The sequence below is a fragment of the Bemisia tabaci genome, chromosome 3 (assembly GCF_918797505.1).
Source record: "Bemisia tabaci chromosome 3, PGI_BMITA_v3".
In the NCBI taxonomy this organism is placed as follows: domain Eukaryota; kingdom Metazoa; phylum Arthropoda; class Insecta; order Hemiptera; family Aleyrodidae; genus Bemisia; species Bemisia tabaci.
In genome coordinates this window covers 27,904,151-27,923,269 of record NC_092795.1, presented here as the reverse complement: position 1 = coordinate 27,923,269, position 19,119 = coordinate 27,904,151, and the positions used below count along the sequence as shown (strand labels likewise).

Below are 19,119 nucleotides of genomic sequence, written 5' to 3'. Positions count from 1 at the left end.
AATACGCCAAATAATTATTGATGAATTGCGGCATGAGCACTTTACGTGGTAACTTTTTGCAAAATAGGTTAGGATTGCTAATAATGCTCAACTTCTTGGCCATCAGTATCATGAGGCATATCTGAGCGTCGACCTGCAAAAGTAACTTTTACGCTGCAGGAAAGATACTAGTGCGGAATCTCTTAAATATATCTCTTGTAGTCACGGGTTTGAGTCCCGCTAGTGTAGACACGTCTTTCATGAAAATTTCGTATGTTCCGTATGTAAATTTCTGCTGAGACAGATTCCACACCGCCTTCATTCCAGAAAATTTAAGAGCCTGGGACATGAATTTTGTGTAACGTATATCTCTCAATAAATCACTGTATAGTGTGTATAGGTTTGTGGCCGTAGATTCCACTAGGGAAATAAGCCGAATAAATCACGTAAATAAAATAAAAATAAAAATAAAATAAAATAAATGAATAAAAAAAAGTTTACCTTCAATGTTTTACCAGAACAACACCAACGGTTCCGAACAACTTCAAGTCTCTAAATGTGGCAATGCCGTGCAAAATACGATCGACTAGAAAAATACGATCCCCCGCTCTCATATCATATTGACGCCTACCATGAGAGGGTAACTGCTTCCGCGCATGAGCCCTGTAGATCGTGGAGCTATACGGCCGGCAGGGTTCACCTCGAGGTCCAGATACGCCCCTCTGAGCGACGATCTTCCCCGATAAAAACTTGGCAATTAAAGTTTCCCAATGCTCGCTCCTGCTCCTTTAAAAAGTTTCGATCTACTATTTCACGGGGTGGAGTAGGTCGTTATAGTCTCGGGGTACAGGTACCTGAACCCCCTCCCCCCTTCTCTCGCGTGCATTCTTTTCCCCTCAGCCCCCCCCCCCCCCCGCAACCGTGGCATCGTGGACCGAAGCGGTTCATATACTCCCCCCCCCCGCCGCCACTGGTCGCCACCCGGCATCAAAACCCATTGCCTGTCTTATTACTATTATCGCAGCGTTTCATTTAGTGGCCTCAGTCGGAGCTTCCCTTAATGATTGTTTTAATATACTTGTTGGATCGAGGGTTTTGCCGAGTCCTCCTGTCTGCATCCCATTTTCGTTTTATTTCCACCTCCTGATGTAACGTGGCTAATGTAGTTTTGGAGTAGTTGTTTTGGGAGTTTGCACTCACCCCATCGTTTGTTTTGCCTCTGCGTCTAATCCTAATATTCCCCGGTTACTCAGGAGGCATTTAAAGTCCAATAGTTGGATCTCTAATCTTGGGAGGCATTTCCTTAATATGGTGAAAAGCCTGCGGGTACCTTTGAATAACATTCGCTCATGATGACTAGGCGAAGCATCTGCTTCAATTTCCAACTACCAGGGGAAAATTTCTTGGGCGCTCTTTGTCAGATGCACTTATTTCATTATTTTACATACATTTTTTATTACAAAATTATTTAACTTCGTACACTGAGAAAAAATCCTCATGCGAAGGGACCGGAAGTTTAGGTCATATGGATCCCTGAAGTTTTCAGATTGAGCATCTGAACACTTTAGATCTAGCTGTCGAGGTTCGGATCACACATCTGAAACTTCAGTTCTTACATTGAAGTACTTCAGATGTGAGAACCGAAGTTTTTCGGATGTGAGAACCGAAGTTTTTCGGATAAGAAAACCGAAGTACTTCAGATGTAAGAACTGAAGTTTCAGATTTGTGATCCGAATCTCGACAGCTAGATCTAAGGTGTTCAGATGCTCAATCTGAAAACTTCAGAGATCCATATGACCTATAAACTTCGGGTCCCATGCACGCACGAAGTTTTTTCTCCGTGTGCTCATCGTATCGTTTGATCTCTAAACTTGGAGAGTATCCAGTAAGTATCGTGAAAATCCCGAGGGTCTCTGTAAATGAAGTTTGTTGTCGTAATGTAACAAAATTAATGCATTTGTTTGAAATTGCATCGAAAATGGGAAATTTTCTTGAATCCTGAGAGGCACCGACAGAGGTGCGGATGTTCTTCGTTCAAAAATTATTTAACATACAAATACATGTTAAAATAACATTGAGAATTTCTAATATTGCCTGCTCATTTTCATCGATTAATCCGTCGTTGTGATATCCATACAATCAGTATCCAAGAGAATAGTAATTCTCAGTTTCGATGTGAAGTATCGGTTAATTGAACGTGGTTGTATAATGAAGTGTGGATTCGTTCCCTGCGAACTTACAGCTGAGAACACCCGATTGAATGTATAGAAAGAGAGTGTCTCTGGCGAGCGCGCAAAAATTGCCTTCAAAAAGATGTGTATGCAACTTTAACGATAGTCGTGCCCGTTTAGTTGCCGCTCTGAATCTTGGATCTTCTTGATAAGTTTTCAACACCATACGTGTGTAAGAGGAAGCTACAATTCTTTCGCAATTTTGTAAAAGTCTTAAAATTAGACCAGTTTAGAGCGATTGCTAAATCTTAAGGGGAAAAATGCTCCTCTATAGGGAATCTAAGTCGGTAATGACTGCAACCGTAGCAATGTGTTGACGTTATTTGTACAAATGCGCTTTTAAAGAAGGGAATTCCAGCTATCTAAAATATGAATAATTTGAGGAAATGATTATTAACAGGACGTTCCTATAGGCAGTAAAGGACACTTTCAGTCGTACTTGTTGCAGGCATCCTGTTTCTGAGTCCAGTGGCATGGTCTGAGCTGTAGAATGAGCTCGTAAGGATGCAACGTGGATGTCGTTGCTAGCGGGCTGATTATTGAAATACATAAACAAAAGTTATATTCAAAAAGGACAAAAGAAAATTGGAGCTATCCTATTGGTTGAAACGGGGAATCTAATAGACGTTGAAATGATGGGGTCTACAGAGTCTCTCCTGGGTTACCATTAGGCAGTCTATTACTTACCTTCTTTGCCCATCGCAACCACCCTCTTCCATTAATAGGATCGCTCCATATTTTTTCTCTGCCCTCTATATCTACCTATCGCTATGTCGATCAATTTAAATAATCAGCTCGCAGAACTGAGATTGCGGTCACGGGAATGGAGTAAAAACGTCCGATATGGCACACCGTGCTCTGGTACACGTGACAGAACACTGAAAAAGAAGTATCACGATCTCAACTATACTTCCTACTGATTTTGACGCCAGTCATAAGAGTAGAGTAGTTGCACTAGCTAGAGTGTAAAGGCACCAGCCAGCGGTATAGGTAATCCAACCACACTTTATGCTGACTGCGAGGGCTATGACTAGAGGTATGGTTGACCTAACCACACTTTCAGCTAACTTAGCCATACCTCTGGCTTGTGCAACTATTCAAGTATCCGGCTTCAAAATCAGCGAGGAGTATAGTTAGTATAACCTACATATTACGATACTTTTCTTCCGTGAACTTTTTTCCTCGACTCGGGTCTGCCGGAATTCTCGTTCCCACAGCCAGAATTCCTGCGGAATAGTGTGAATTCCAGTTGGGGAGATATCGGTGGGCTTCCCCTATCGATCCCAACGGAGAATTCCTTCATGCAGACACGATGACGTAACGATGCGGTCTCCGCACACATCAAAGGCGTACGACGTACGTTCCACGTTTTCCGGTGCCGCGTTCCACGGCAAGGAAGAAAGCTCGAGGATCTGCCCCCGCCCCCCGCCGGCAAGCGTCTCTATTGATCCGGAGGGGATTTTTTTGAGGCGTGACGTAACGCGGAAGGGTGGACACTTATACGGGATTGAGCCGGCGGCGGCGGCGGCGGCGGAGCTGAAGATTGAGGAACGGGAGTTGACCCTTCAAAGCCTCCCCCGCCGCCGCCCCGCCAGTGGGCCGCCCCTCCCGGTGGAAGCCGATTAGTTTATCGATTCGGGCGACCGGCGGTGTAATGCGCGCGGTCGGAAAAGGCGGGAAAATTTCGAACCAGATCGATGCCGGGCTCGGGCGAGCCCGTTGCCAGGCGCCGCGACGCTCGGCCTTTCCCGCCGACGACGACGACGATCGAACGCCGAGCGACGCCGACGCGCGCCCAGCCGAGGCGCGAGATTCAATTTCCCGCGTCTGGCGCCGGAATCCGCTCCCCTCCCGACATGCAAAATTTCGTCGAATTCCAGGAATTTAAATGTTTCGATAATAATATTTCCGAAAGCTCCTGAATTATAATATCGAAGGGAGAATGCTGCCGTGCTGAGGAAGTCACGCCGCACGGTGGATCGAGTTAACGAGAGAAGTCGGACAAAATTTGGAAACTTCAAAAGCTTATTATGAGCATTCAGGAGTTACCGACTTTCCTCGAAAAAAACATGCATTTGTGAGGAAAGTTTTGCATAATTTCCCTTGAAATTTTCATATATCTTGGATTAAATCGCGAACAAAAACGGTCAGAAAATGTTGAAAAAAATATTCGCCATTTTCCCGGTAAATTTGACTTTTATTGAAGGAAATATGGCAACATTTGAGGGCTCATACGGCGTTTTCCTTGGGACGGCAGAATGGCTGGCTAGCGAATGTAATTTCCTCAAACGTGCTTTCACATCAAATTTTTACGCAGAACGTTTTGACAATATAGATAACGGCATGCAGCAATTGTAAACTTGTCTAGTGTAATTCAGGTCATTACACACGTAACACCTGTGGCAATTATTAAAAGTTGGCAACACTGCATTTCCTCCATTTGAACGTTGTGAACAATCGATTGATATGAGAAACGTGTCTACAACCTGCGATGGACGAATTTACATGGATTCTGAAGAATCAGTTGTTGCCACAGTAAGCGCCGTAGTTCGGATCAACATCTGAAATTAGTTCTTACATTGAAGCTATTGAGTAAATAGACTTCAGACTTTGAACGGAAGTACTTTGAAAAGTACTTAGATGTAAAAACTGAAGTCAGTGTTGACCAACTTGCATAACTAAAGTGTTCAATGCCAATTGACTCGAGCTAGACATTCGGTCTAACGGAGTAATTTTATTTGTAAAAGCATCGAAACTTAACTGCATTTGAAGGATAAATCGGTTTTTCGCAGACAGAAAGCGTTGCACATGAAATAATTTTCATGAGAAAGCTTGTGCTGCAGTTCAAAATTTCTTACTCCGTCTGGTGGCCATTGTCAATTATTTCTTTTCAAAGTCACTGGAAGAATTTTAACAAGGTATTTTTTTTTCCTTTCTCATAATTCAGTGTACTCGCACTTTTTTTTCAAGATCTAATTATCTGTTTCGGTTTGTTCCAGATGAAAATCCAGGAGAACCTAATTGAACTTGAGTCGCTAACCGAAACTACCATGCTGACTCACTACCCACCGCCGCAGTCCGATTTCGGCTATCCTCAACAGGGGCTCCCATCCATAGACAATGTTGAGGCACAATCGTGGTTCTCAAACTTCTTACAGGTCCGTATTCAGATATTTTTTTCTTGGTTGCGAACCGATTATTGAAAGCTTTAATCAGTAGGATAAGACATCGCCATTCGATATAATGCATGATCTAGAGAGGGCTGTGTGTAGTCTTGTCGTATCGACATAGATTCAATAATCGGGCCGCAGCTGATGCCCCGCGCAGTGAAGTACCCCTTTCACCTCCTTCCCCTACGAAACCCGATACAGGGGACTTCCTTGAGAAGGGACGGAATCGTGACCCTCTGTCACGCAAGCGTGAATCATCTGCTATTGATATTTTCCCATCTGCAGTTATAGTAAACAATCGATTATTAAGATGTATACCTTGATAATCAATCCTTTTTCGTTGGTTTAAATGGATGTATTTCTATCAAACGGAACTATGTGCATTATGACGTGAGCCCTGTTACGCTTGTATCCTTATGGGTCTCAGGGCTCATGTCTGAATGCACATAGTTCCGTTTGACAGAAATACGTCCAAATAATATATCAATTGATTCATCGCAGAGCATGACACGCCTTCGCAAAAGTCAGGTTCGAGACTCGACTCTCTTGCTTATACTGTCGGATTTCATGTAGCTTTTAAATTTTATCAATCAGGAATTTCCACTTCGAGTTTCGGTGTGAGAATATGGGAGGGGAAGAAAAATCAATACTGAGAAGCGGGCAAAAATAAGATATTACCTACTGGGCTTGTGCATATTCATACATTTCTTTCAATTCTGTAAGTAAACTTGTTTTGTCTTATATGATGGGGGAAATGCAGGAATACATACATATTCGATTACATTTTTTTAAAAATTGACTATTTCAATTATAAGCACCATCAAAGAATCCCTTAACAAGTCAAACTAAATTCTTGGTCTCACAACACCAGCCCAAAAATTTTTCAGACTATAAGGTTTGATGTGACTGTTCAACTTAAAACCTATTTTCCAAATAATCTCAAAAATTTTGCGTGACAAGCCTGAGTTTCCGTACACTTGAATAAAGCTGCTACCGCTGCAGGGTTCAATCAAACTTCTTCAAACGATTTCGTTTCGAATGCATGCAAAATTGAATTGAAAAAAGCTAATATCCTCTCTTCATTTTCTTATTTTTAGACAGTAGCGCATTTTAAATTGACGACTTCAAAAAGTGATTTAAGTCACTTCTATCGCAGCAACAATTATCATCTCAAGTAACATCTCTTGACGTCATGATGATGGTCACAATCTGCGATCTTTTGACGGGTTTTCGCTGCTTATCAGAATAGACGAAATTACTCTTATCAAACGTTTACGCTTTTACCAAAATTATTTAGTTTTTTTTGGTCCTGTTTTTTGCGGATTTTTCAAGAATCTCAATTGAGACATTCTTGGAAGAAAGTTTGCATTAGCTGCAAAGCTCATACGTTGCTAAAAGTGTATAACTGCGATTGTGATTTGTCAGAAAATATTCAGATAATGCAACCCCAAATATGATTTGCAAAAACAAAGTCAGGAAAAAAACTATAGGAACCTACAAAAATCCTACAGTGCTATAAATCACGTTTTTGTTTCATTTCCTTGTGCGTTGAGTCACTCTAATTTAATACATCGATTTTATAAATTAAAATGTATAATTAATAATGTAATTTCCATTTCAGCCTTCGCCCGAAGGAGATGACTCGATGCTTATGCTACGGTCCGATGATCAACAGTCGATACATATTCCAGACTGGCTTTCCGGCCCAGTCTCCGATAGTGATCAGAACGTTTCCGGTAATTTTTTTTCATCTCTTATCTATTGATTCATTCATCGGCCTATATTCAACTCGATCAATCAATCAGTGAATTAATCAATTCGTCAAATTAAATGTTCATAATCGATTTTATTTATATAATTATCAAAATAATTTACACATTTTTATTCCTAAAATTTTACCGGTCCTATGATCCTGTTTACTGCGCACTGTTCGACATGGAGAGAAAGATATAGGAAAGTTCAGGCGAGTAGAACGTTTTCAAATGAGACGCAAACTCTCCTTACAACATAAGAAAAAGAAAAAGTTTAAGGTAAAACTATTGTTTGTTACTTATCGATCGATACATTGCCGACATCAGGATTCAATTCAGCTACTTCCTGAAAATTGGGGGCGTTAGTTTAAAGTGGTCGTCGCACTGCCGCGGCCACGAAGTGGTGACTTTAACGCCTTGTTAGCTCGCCTTCAATTCTTCTACTAGGCAATACGAGCTCCTTTTTGATACAGTGGTATCGCCACATGATGGATTGTAAGTCATGGAAGCTTTAAGGAGCGTCTTTCCATTCCAACCTGGCGCGGCACAAAAACTCAAAAACTTAATTCATATCGACGGTGTAAGTCGGCAATCACATAACTCGTTTGCAGTGTCTGAAATTCTCCGCCTCTATGTTGTTTTTTTAAAGGAGAACAAATTGACATCATTCCTTGAAGTTTATGCAGAATTTTTTTCGCATCTAGAGAAGAAAAATCACGGCAGTTTTAAAGAATTGCCGTTGAGTAGTTTTTCGTTTAAAAATAAAGTATGACAGGAAGTCTGCGACGCGACGTCGCAAACAGAGTTATGTGATTGCCGACCTACACCGTCGATATGTGTCTTATTCCTGCAGATTTTATTATGTTACAAGATATTTTTGGAACGTGTATTTTAATTTTATATAAGTCGTGGACTCATGTCGTGTACGTAAAAATACAACATCGTACGTAAAATACTACATCTAAAATGCTCGAGAGGTATACCGCTGTTCAAGAGCGAATCATCGTTCTGACAGTCGACAAAAGGCTGAAATAATAATATTTGATTTATTTGATTGCTAATATTGGATTCTTGTTCTATTTCAGAGTCCTCCTTATTGGCTTTGCCATGCCCAGAGCAGGAGGGAGTTCTATCCGAGTCGAGAACTTCTCTCCCACCCATCACAGAAATCCAGGTTATTTAATTTCTTTTATTGAAATATTCATTTTCTAATGTCATGAATGGAGAATTTGCATGCTCATTTTTTATTGCTTCATCTGAAATTGCTTAAAGAGCTGATTTCACAGTATTTTTTATACTTTTTTCTGCAATGGGAAATAGTATGAAAATCGATTTAATAGTGAGAAAATGCACCGCCTAGTGACGTCATCTGGAGGCTTTTCCCATTTAAACACACGTATTTTAGCAGATTAGATCAATTTGTCATATCTTCTCCAATAATTGTTCAATTCATGAACGAAGGGTATCCTCGTGCTCAGTTCACTCAGTAGTTTCCAAAGTTCGAGTTTTTTTTAAAGCGATTTTATTCTTTATTCAAGTGTGCTTTCCTTGTTTTTTAGCCTTCTTTTCATCATCATTTTAACTAGAATTTCAAAATTTTAAGAGCGGACAAATAATCAAGTAAGGAAAGTATGATTTTTTAAATTTTCAGCGATTTTATTCTTTATTAATTCGAGGTTATGTGCTCGTGTTTTTTTCAGGCGGAAGACCTGCGACTGATCTCAGCCGTGCTGACGAACGTGAAGGAGGAGCTGAGCGCGGACCTGAGCCTGCTGAGCGACGAGAAGCTGAAGCTACCGGCGTCGAGCGAGGCGGGGCCAGGGGCGGGGGTAGGGGCAGGCAAGAACGGCGGGAAGCTGCCCGGGTTCCACCAGGCGTTCGGCTCGACGGAGATCGGGCGCTTCTCGCAGCACGAGGAGTACTTCGAGGCCCCGCAGGAGGAGGACTGCCTCGGACTCCACAACGACCTCATGTCCAAAGTGAGTCCGGTCCCTGTGAGCGCCCCTACGAGCCGGCGGGGGCGCGGTGCCCGCAACGGCACCCGCCGCACCAAGGCCCAGGAGCGGAAGCAGACCAAAGCCGCCGCCAATAATCAGCTCAGCCCGCCCCAAGATCCAGCAGCGCTCCCAGGTAAATTCTTGAGTCCCTTTATGCTGAGAGTCAAGACTAGAGTACCTATATAGCGAGAGTATGGACAGACCCCTTCATGGAGGGCTCAGGGCCCAAAAATGCAGCCACCCCTCTAACCTAGAGTCCCTTTCTACCCAGAGTTACGACAACTCACTTTTGGTTGGGCCAGGATTGGGCTGAAAGTGGCCTAAAAAAAAATCCAATTCTGATTGGTTCTCGCTCATGGAGGCCGAAACGAGTGCACCAAGATGGCGGTACCTCGAATGTGAACAAGAATAATGAAAATATTACCTAATTGTGGTTTATCAAGAGTAAATTGTTATTTCCATAGGTCCAAAATGAAAATAGATTAAGAAATTATTCACAAACCAATCTCATTTTCTTTTTGATTGATCACTTTGTTGATGTTGTTGTTTTTGTGTGACAGACATCGCAGGATTCCTGATCCTTATCCCTCAATATCGTTCGTTTGGGTGCACTCGTTTCGGCTTCCATGGCCAGCCAAGGACGGCTGCCAGTCAGCTGATAATCGAGTTGTCGTAACTCTGGGTATAAAGGGACTCTACTCTAACCAACTTCTAACACACAAAAATTTCACTGCCAGTCTGCAGATTCCAATTCTAACCAAGATGGCTAAGAATGTACATAAATGAGCGTTCTTCCGCAAAAACGAGTAAATTTATGCAAAAACTAAGTCAAATACGTGCTGTATAAACGATGGTTCGTAACAATTGTATTAGTAAAGCGCTCTGGATAATTGAGATTCATAGGTTGGCTGCATTTCTGGGCCCTAACTTTATTCGCGGAGACATCGGTGAAGGCCTGATGGATTTTCGGAGTTTCACATCTGTCTATACTCTCGCTATACAGGTACTCAAGTCAAGACAACACCCCCTCATGGAGTCACAAACGGGAATAAAGATTACAGAAATTGAACGTTTTTCGTAATCTTTGTTCGGCCCATTCTCAAATTCCTTTCTCCGTTCCTTCTCTCATTCCGTTTGTTCCTTGCCGAACCCGTAATTCCTTGGTCCATCCCAGATTATAATCTTTGCAATCGGTGAAAATGTAATCTTTATTCCCGTTTGTGACACTGTGAAGGCCTAAAATACGGGAACCAATCAGAAATGGATTCACATTGTCTTGACTCTAGTAAATTCTTGAGTGTCATACTGCCGCGTCATACAGTGGATCGAGTCAATAGGAGAGTTCGGACAGAATTTGTAAACTTTCAACGCTTATAACTCCGTTTATACAAACCTCGGAGGTTCTTAAAGTGGTTCCATTGGTTTCCTTGTGAGATTTTCTTCTCGAAGCACCCCTTAAATTTTAAAATGAGACGAAATTAACATCATTTGCGGTTTTAGTCAAAAAGTTCATGTCCGACCTCTCTAATTGACTCGATCCACTGCGTGCTGTCCAGAAACATGACGCCGTAATTCCATTCCAGATTTATTTTTCTTCCAAACATACTACTTAATTACGTGAAAATCCAATCGCTACAAGACTTCAATTTTAAGCGCTCAGGCGATAGGGAGCGCTTTTTGATATTTTCAACCTGCTTTTCGAATGAGTAAGTTGCGCTGGTCACGATTATAGGACATTTTGTCAAGGATTTTTTGTCAGCGCACCTGTTTTTTCCAGCAGTTTACGTTCACGTGTTTTTTCGGCAGGGGACGTTTGGTCCATGTACCAATTATTATTGAGACTCAAAATAAAATATTCTTGACAGCATACTCAGGAATTTTTCCGCCTAAATCGAGTCACTTTTTTCTCTGATGAAATTTGAAAGTTATGCTAAATTTTATTAAATACGGATGCTAGGACTTGATGAGTTTTAGGAATACCGCTCTCTTTTTGTGCCGTAGCATCTTGATTTATTTTGCGAAGAACGCTGCGTATTCTTAAAGGATGCCCGTCATTCTTAATATGTTGGGGCGCCTTCAATTTCGAATGATACTATGCAACACCTCTGTTGTGAAATAGTTGCTTGAGGTGCCATGCCGCGGCGCGGCGAGCGGGCGGCCAGCGCAAAACGCGCATTGGCGCCTACAAACCCAAGTAGATACTTCAAACATTGCGCGATGCGCGAAGTATCCCTTTAGGTTTGTAGGCGCCAGTGAGCCTCTCGCGCTGGCTGCACGCCGCTCCGCTCTGTTTGGTTCTAATATTTAAACTCGCAGAGTCAGCGTTTTTCAACTCATGATTTTGAAATGCTTGCACACGCTGCATGGACTATTTTCATTTAAATTGGTAAACATTTTGAGCGCAGAAAGTTGCTGTTTGGGCGGATCTAATTACTTTTAGCTAATCTAAATGAATCGAGCATCATTCCGTGACCAGCGCAAGTTACCCATTGTAGTATACTTGTGGCAATGCGTTCAAAGGGAGCACAAAAAGTTTTTAAAAAAAATAACAAAAATAACAACAAATTAGATATTCCAAAACGTTGTGATGGAGATACGTATTTTTGACTTGGTCCACCTCTGTTTATAATCAGCGAACGCGTTGTTTTGATAAGATTGCAAGAACTAAAAGTAAATGAAGTTTACAGCTGCTATCACACGAGCAGTCCGGCTGTACAATGAGTGACATTCGCGGGTTACGTGGTGAGTCTGTCAGGGTGTCTAGCATCAGGATTTTCCTGATTTTCCCGATTCCATCAGGATTTAAGGTCAATCAGGATTTAATTCCGATTTCATCAGAATTTGAAAAAAAAAAATCGATCTTGAAATCAGGATTTGAGAAAAGTCGGCCGTCCGATCGGATTTTTTTATCGAGCTATTTTTGTTTTATTAATTTTTCTCCACAAAAAATCAGGATTAGATCAAGATTAGGAAAAAGTATGAAATCAGGATTTAGAAGTCAAAAATCAGGATAAATCAGGATTTCCCAAAAGTAAAAAAGACTCGACACCCTGGTCTATCCGTGTGCATGCACACACTGTCAAACTTTACAGTCGGAGCTATTCGTGTGACAGCAGCTCATTGGGTTTCTGAGCGCACTGGAAAAAAACACATTGGATCCAGAGTCCAGACTCTTAAAAACATCGACAAGACAAAGTACTCTTGATTTAATCGGATTTTTGCTTAAATCAAGAACCAAGCCTCTTAATTTGAGCGGATTTCCTTTTGATTTGAGCTTAAATCTGATTGCATCAAGAGTATTTTTCTTGTCAATGTTTTCAAGAGTCTGGACTCTAGATCCAATGTGTTTTTTTTCCCAGTGCGTGTAGATAATGCTGACAAATTTTCCCCAGGTAACGAGCCGTGCAAGCCGCCAGCCGGCTCCGGCCCGATCAAGATGGAGAAGAAGGACTGGGAGATGAGCGGTCGGGACTGCGACTCGAAGCTGAGCCTCGGGCCAAACCAAAGTCAAAACCAAAGTCCAAGCCAAAGCCAAAGTCAAGCCCGGAGCTTGCACGAGTCGAGCTTCACCGGGACCAACGGCTTCGTGCCGCCCTCGCCGAGCCCGTACTACAACCAGACGCGGCAGGACCGCTTCGCCCACCCCATGCATCACAACTCCTACTACAACCCCCACTACTGCCCCCCGCGCTCGAGCCAGATCCAGGAGCGCTTCGTCCCCGGGAACCCGTACCACTTCCAGGGCGGCGACTCGGGGCTCCAGCCCTACCAGTCCTCGCAGTGCTGGAACCAGTTCAACGTCTACTCCGCGCCGTCCAACGCCCACCAGTCCTACTCCGGCATGATGTCCTACTCCTCGCCGGCCTGCGACGTCGCGTCGGCCGAGTACAAGAGCTACTACTACAACAACTACTCCAACTGCACCGAGTTCGATTACCAGAACTACGGGAGCTACCACTTCCAGCAGCGGTCGCACCCCTACCGCAGGATGAGTTACCAGAGCCAGCCGGCGCTACCGTCCTTCAACAACGACAGGCTCCATTACAATATGTAAGTTCCGGGGAGCTGAGTTTTGTTCGAGATCTGAGGACGAACCCATGACTGATCTTTTTCACACGTTGCTCCGAATTCCCAAGTAGCATTTCTCAATGGAAAAATCGCTATATGAGGACTTATCTGTAACAATAGCGGATGTGAACAATTACCTTTTCGAAACACGCTTAAAAAACTGTTTTGTTCACACAAAACTTCAATATGTTTGGCTCTGGCATAATGTACAGATCTCGAAGATCACATCTCAAGTATTTTCTTAAAATTTTCTCGATACCAAAACAGTTTTTCGAATGTGTTTCGAAAAGGTAATTTTTCACATCCGCTATTGTTACAGATAAGTCCTCATATATTGCGATTTTATCGGCGATAAAATGGCCAGTCGACATCTGAGCGATTTTCCTCGATCTTATCGCGATAAAATCGCGCTTTCATCGCCCGACAATTTATCGCGATATTTTCGAAATAAAAATCGCGATTAGTGGTGATTTAATCTCGATTTTATCGACAAAAATTGATCATGATTTTATCGAACGAAAAATTGCGATTTGTAGCGATGCAATCGCCATATATCGCGATTTTTGATGCGATAATATCTCGATACATTGCCGCCGACATAATCGCGATAACCAACCGATAAAATCGCTATTTATTGCGATCTCTGCTACTTGGGATTGGTCAGTTACGAAAGGGCTCAAGCGCCAAAAATGAGAATTCGAGAAAAATGGTAATGACCGTTTTAATTGACCCCTTATAAATCTCAGAGCTCTAAAATATTAAAACGATGAATTCATTAATCATATTATCAATTAATCTGCAATTTAAAACGGGTTGGCTCATACAGTTTCTACTGTATTTTTCGTATTTTTATATCTGGCGCTTGAGCCCTTTTGTAACTAACTGATTCTTTTGTCCTGCTGAGGAATGTTGTTTTAGCATTTACTTGCTGCTAAATCACCCCCGAACAATATTTATTTTTGGGAGTAGCAGTAGCAAATATTTTCCCTTTGAATTTCTAGATACTTAAAATTGTGCGAACGACATTACCATTACCAAAACAAGATTTGAGTATCTTCTTAGTCTTAGTACAAAGTTTTAAAAGTAGCTAATTGCATTCAATTTTGACTTTCTAAAGTCAACGTTCAACAACACGTCTAGATTTTCTATTGCTTCTTTTTTACACCGATTTTGAAGCTCTAATCAGGAATGGGTTTGTCGTATTACATTGTGTTCTCAGAATTTCAGAACCACTGTTTCCAATTTTTCATTATATCCTCCTGTCAAAATTCATTGAATTTTTGACCTGTGTATTAAAATACCTAAATCTATATCACTGATGATAAACATATGAAAAGTTTTTGATGGTTTATTCTAAAACCTGAAGTTATAAATACACAAATTTTGATCTCTACATTCTCTAATATCAGAGATTGGTGCAAATGTATCATTTCTTTCATGCAAGCAAACCCTCTTTTGCATTCCACCGATTGAATTCTCTCCAATACATAAAGAAAAATTTTCATTTTAAAAGTTTTTAAGATGTGTGTCAAACATGCTTTTCAGACTTCCGATTATTGTAATTCAAGTCTTGATAATCTTCGATTTTCTTATGTTTTATGGATGTTTGCTGCAGTTTTTAACGGTAAGAGCTTGAGTGAGACCTTACCGCTAACTCAGTAACCTTAAAGCTAACCTTTACTGTCCTTTAAGGATAGTATACAAGATTATCAAACAGCTTGCAACGGTACGGGGCCATTTCAAATCATATTTGCGGCAATATTGTTTCAAGACTTTGTTTGCAAACTAAAAGGTGAACGCAATTAGATGTTACAGTTTGATAGTCAGATGTACCTATTTATTTTCTGACTGCAAAGTCGTGTATAATTTCGGGCTATTGAAGAGAGCAGGATAAAAGATAGGTATTCGCATGCTCGGTACCCTCATTACAAGTGGACTACATTCTGCAATTAGGAACTATGAATTCTAGCCCGGTTTAAAAACAACGTTTGCGCCATTACTTTCCCTGTGCACATAAGTGTTTTTTCAGATGAGCCAGAATTTATAGTTCCAAATTGCAAAATGCAGTCCACTTGAGGCAATTTAAGGTGACAGAGATAATAAAGTAATTAATTTGATAAATTTATAATCATAAAGTTTTCAGCTATTAACCTCGTTGGAATCATCCTCTTGTGCAAATTGTCTGGCAATCTTTCATATCAAATTTTCGGTGAATATCCAATTTTTTCTTCGAACGTATAACGGTAAACAAACATCGCTGAGAGTTCGCTGTCTCAGAGTATCAATGGGAACTCAAACTTCCCTCATTCTTGTAAGGTGTCTCTGAGTAGACGAGCTTCTGTTGTTTTGATACATTTGTACATAACTATCTCTATGACCGTCTGTGGTTCGTATGATGTTACGCTTTCTTAGATTTGTTAATTTCCTTCGCCGCGAGTCGGGAATCGTGGTTGAGGAACTCTAGTTATAAATTTTCATACCAACCTAGGATTTTGTATAAATTGTACTATTTTTGTTATAGGTATTTGACACCAATTTTTGTTTTTTGCTTCTGTTTAGTTGATTAATTCGTCATAAGTGAAGACTGAAATTGGTTGATCAAACGGAAACGTATCTCAGTTTATGTTAACGGAACCTGAGCCATTGCCTCCGGGACGGCTGCAAAAATAGTCTTTGCTCGTCTGTTACTATTTATTTTTAAACTCATTGTTATGTAGTTTATTATTCGTGTGATATTAAGTAATGATGTTAATTAAGTTGAAAAGTTTACCAAATATTTGAACCCTCTTGAACAAATTTTCAAAATGTAGGAGAGGCAAGAAAATTATCTTGCCTCATAACAGTAGGAAACAAAAGCACGAGAGGGTACCTACCTCCTTTTTGTTGTTTGATTGTCCTTAAATACTGTTCTTCGGTAAGGTGGAGCAACTCAGTGATACTCTCATGAAAGTTTTTTTTCAACAGAATGGAGATACATTCACAAATGCAGATCGCGTGTGTCGAAAAAATCAGTGAGCAATGTGTAGTCCCTATGTACTGTCATCTACCAAAAGTGAAACATTTGACTTTTCACGGCCATCGTGTCCAAAAGATTCAAATTTTTCAGATGAAAAAAAAAACTAAATAATTACATTTTGAGAGTAGAAGTACAGTGGCTAAAAGTGAAGGTTTGATTTAACTTTTAGTGCGTGTAAAATAAATATACAAGTAAATACCATGAGAAATTATGATAACTAGACGTATACAAATTGCTCCTATACATGAAGCGTGAAATTATATTTACTTTTATTAATGAATAATAAAAATAGTAAAATTTTTATATTTTTAAATTTTCAGCTTGTATTCTTCCCTAAATCGAAGCATCATTTTGTCAGTGGCTCAAAACATGTAAATGGCCCCCTTACTTAAACACTGCTGCATGAGTCATCGTACATTTGATTAAAACGGTTTGACGAATAATGTTACCTTAAAGATTGTACTGTTATGTCCTTCAATCATCGTGATTTTTGATACTGCCCTTGTTAGGTTTGAAATCTTAAAATGACCCTCGTGAGTCGACTATGTCTTTTAATGTAGTAGTATGGGGTCTTTGAAGCAATAAAATTTTAGACTCGAGTCATGTGGAAGAATGCGGCGAAACTTATTCCACGGACCAGTTTGATGGCCCTGAAAAATTACGCACCTCGACTTTCGTAAGTTTTGATTTACCCCACATATGAACCGTAAACTATTTATTTTAAGTATCTGCTATCAAAATTATTCCATTGAAAAAAATTGAGAAGTTACCTGAAATCGTAATTCTATTCACTTAAGCATTTAAACCAAAAAATTATTTGATTTTGAATATGAATTCAAAAAATGTTCAAGTATTTCTTGTGTTTATAACAGCCGCAATTAACTTTTTCCGTTTTACACCAGTCTTATGGAGATTGGTGCTCAATTGGCCGGAATGTGACGAAATGTCCCGGTCGATTTTTGAAACTTCCTCATCACCGAGTTGAATTCCACCTTGCCTTACTTAAAAATTAAAAAATACCAAGATTATCATGTTCATTACTTCTTTGTTTGTTTTTTGTCTCCTCTAAGTTGTAGGTGCTTAATCTAATATTGTTACTCTATCCTTTGTTACCATCTAGTTAGATTCAATACAATTTCTTTGTGAACTGCATATTTCTTTAGCAATAGATCATATGCATTGGTAAGCTCCGAAAACTTATTCAAGATCCCGGAAGATACTTTGAACCACAACAAGCACATAATAATTGTCAAAAAAAAGGAGGAAAAAATTATGTTACAGAGAATCTTTACCCAAAGAGATTTGTAACTAAGTTTAGATTTTTTTTATGTAGAATCACATTGACTTCCCTTATCTTTTTGGACAAATACCACACGTAATACAAACCTACATATCGAATCGACCGTGAAACTCCAAAAATGAATATCTCGGTTTGCGGCGCTGCAGATACTTCCTGTCATAATTTATTTTTTGAATAGAAAAATACTCTACTTCCTCTCGCGAAAATTTTCTTCATTTTTCTTCTCTGTTTGAGGAATATTTTGTGAAAATTTTATGAGAAACATCTTTAGCTCGTTGTCCTATGATAAAATGAAATGGGAGTGACGATCTTTAAAGGCCGCAAACGAGACAAGCTGCTTTTTGTATGAGGACTTGATCTAACCCAAGCAAATGCCATTCCATTGTATTTTACTAAGAGTGATCAGTCATGTAAAAATAATTTTGGGATCCCTCAATCATCCGATGAAAGTGACCGAATGTGAAGAATTATTAAAGAAATTGTAGGAAACGCCTCCATGCTTCAAAATATTAATGCCAAAAATAACGCACCTCCTTTCTCGTTACCAGCACTTTTTAGTTTACTTGACAAAATCAAGGCATCAAAAAAGTCCGTCTGAAATATATTACCTATTGACAAAGTCTCAACCTTCAATCAACAGAACTTCCTGAATTTAAATACTGTTAGTCCAATATGTGAGAGGTTTTCAAAATGCGTCGTATGTGATACATACTAATTCAATATCTTGTGCCATACATAGGTACTGTTTCATGCTGAAAAAAAACAATAGAAGTTGATTTCTGTCAAACCCTCCTTGAGTGCAATCTAGGTTTTTTCTCGTAATTGTTTCTTAATCAGTCGTGTCATATATGATGTATTTCAGTTAAATAACAAAAATACCTCCCTTATGAAGCAAAAAAAATTAAATGATATTTGAAGAAACAAGATGAAAAAAAAGAAAATATTCATACGTAGCATCATCCAAAAATATCAAATTTTCGGAATACTCTCTCAAAATTTTTAAGAAAAAGATATAGAAAATAAGGTACATATTCAAGAGGACATAAGTTGGTTGAAATTGATAAAAAAACATAAGTCTCACTTCTTTCTTTGTTTTCTCTTTTTTGATTGTCAAGGAGAAAGAATTTGTATTTATCAGACCATGTACCTATTTCCATTTTCAGCCCAATCTAGTAAAGAAATTGCGGCTTTAAAAGGTTGAGAAATAGAGTGCTTAAGTACTATTTCAACATTGGTTTTACTTTTCCGCATCGAGAACTTGGTTATGCAAATTTTCCTGGTAAGTATTTCCTTTTCTTTTATTTTTTTAAAGAATAATATTGATGAATACCAACTTAGGTACATTAACTTCTGTTCTGTCTATCAATTTTAGGCAAGGTCAGTACCTAGACCTTACACCATCCCAACGGCTCATCTTCCCCCTTTTGCTATATCCCGTACCTATTTATTTTAAAACCGTCATACCTACGTTAAACACTTCGTAAAATAGTAACTTATCTACTTTTTAACCTTAATAAATTTTAGGAATATGAATCCAACGGATGACAGTTTTTAGACTAAGATTATTTTCTACGGGACCAAAAGTTTTAAAATGTTTGTTCAAATAC

At 39.8% G+C, this 19,119-nt stretch overlaps 1 protein-coding gene across 5 annotated transcripts in view; it reads left to right on the top strand.

Annotated features, from left to right (window-relative positions):
- Nucleotides 1-18,891, top strand: part of LOC109031091 (uncharacterized) — a 112,991-nt gene extending 94,100 nt beyond the window's left edge. For 4 of the 5 annotated variants that reach the window (XM_019042417.2, XM_019042420.2, XM_019042413.2 and 1 more), the window contains 5 exons: nucleotides 5,210-5,368; nucleotides 7,002-7,116; nucleotides 8,217-8,305; nucleotides 8,832-9,261; nucleotides 12,521-18,891. In XM_019042417.2, the coding sequence (XP_018897962.2) occupies nucleotides 5,210-5,368; nucleotides 7,002-7,116; nucleotides 8,217-8,305; nucleotides 8,832-9,261; nucleotides 12,521-13,182 (1,455 nt within the window). In that variant the 3' untranslated portion in view covers nucleotides 13,183-18,891. The remainder of the gene's footprint in view (nucleotides 1-5,209; nucleotides 5,369-7,001; nucleotides 7,117-8,216; nucleotides 8,306-8,831; nucleotides 9,262-12,520) is intronic. The other variant, XM_072298101.1, reaches the window with a different exon arrangement.
- The last annotated feature ends 228 nt before the right edge of the window (nucleotides 18,892-19,119 follow it).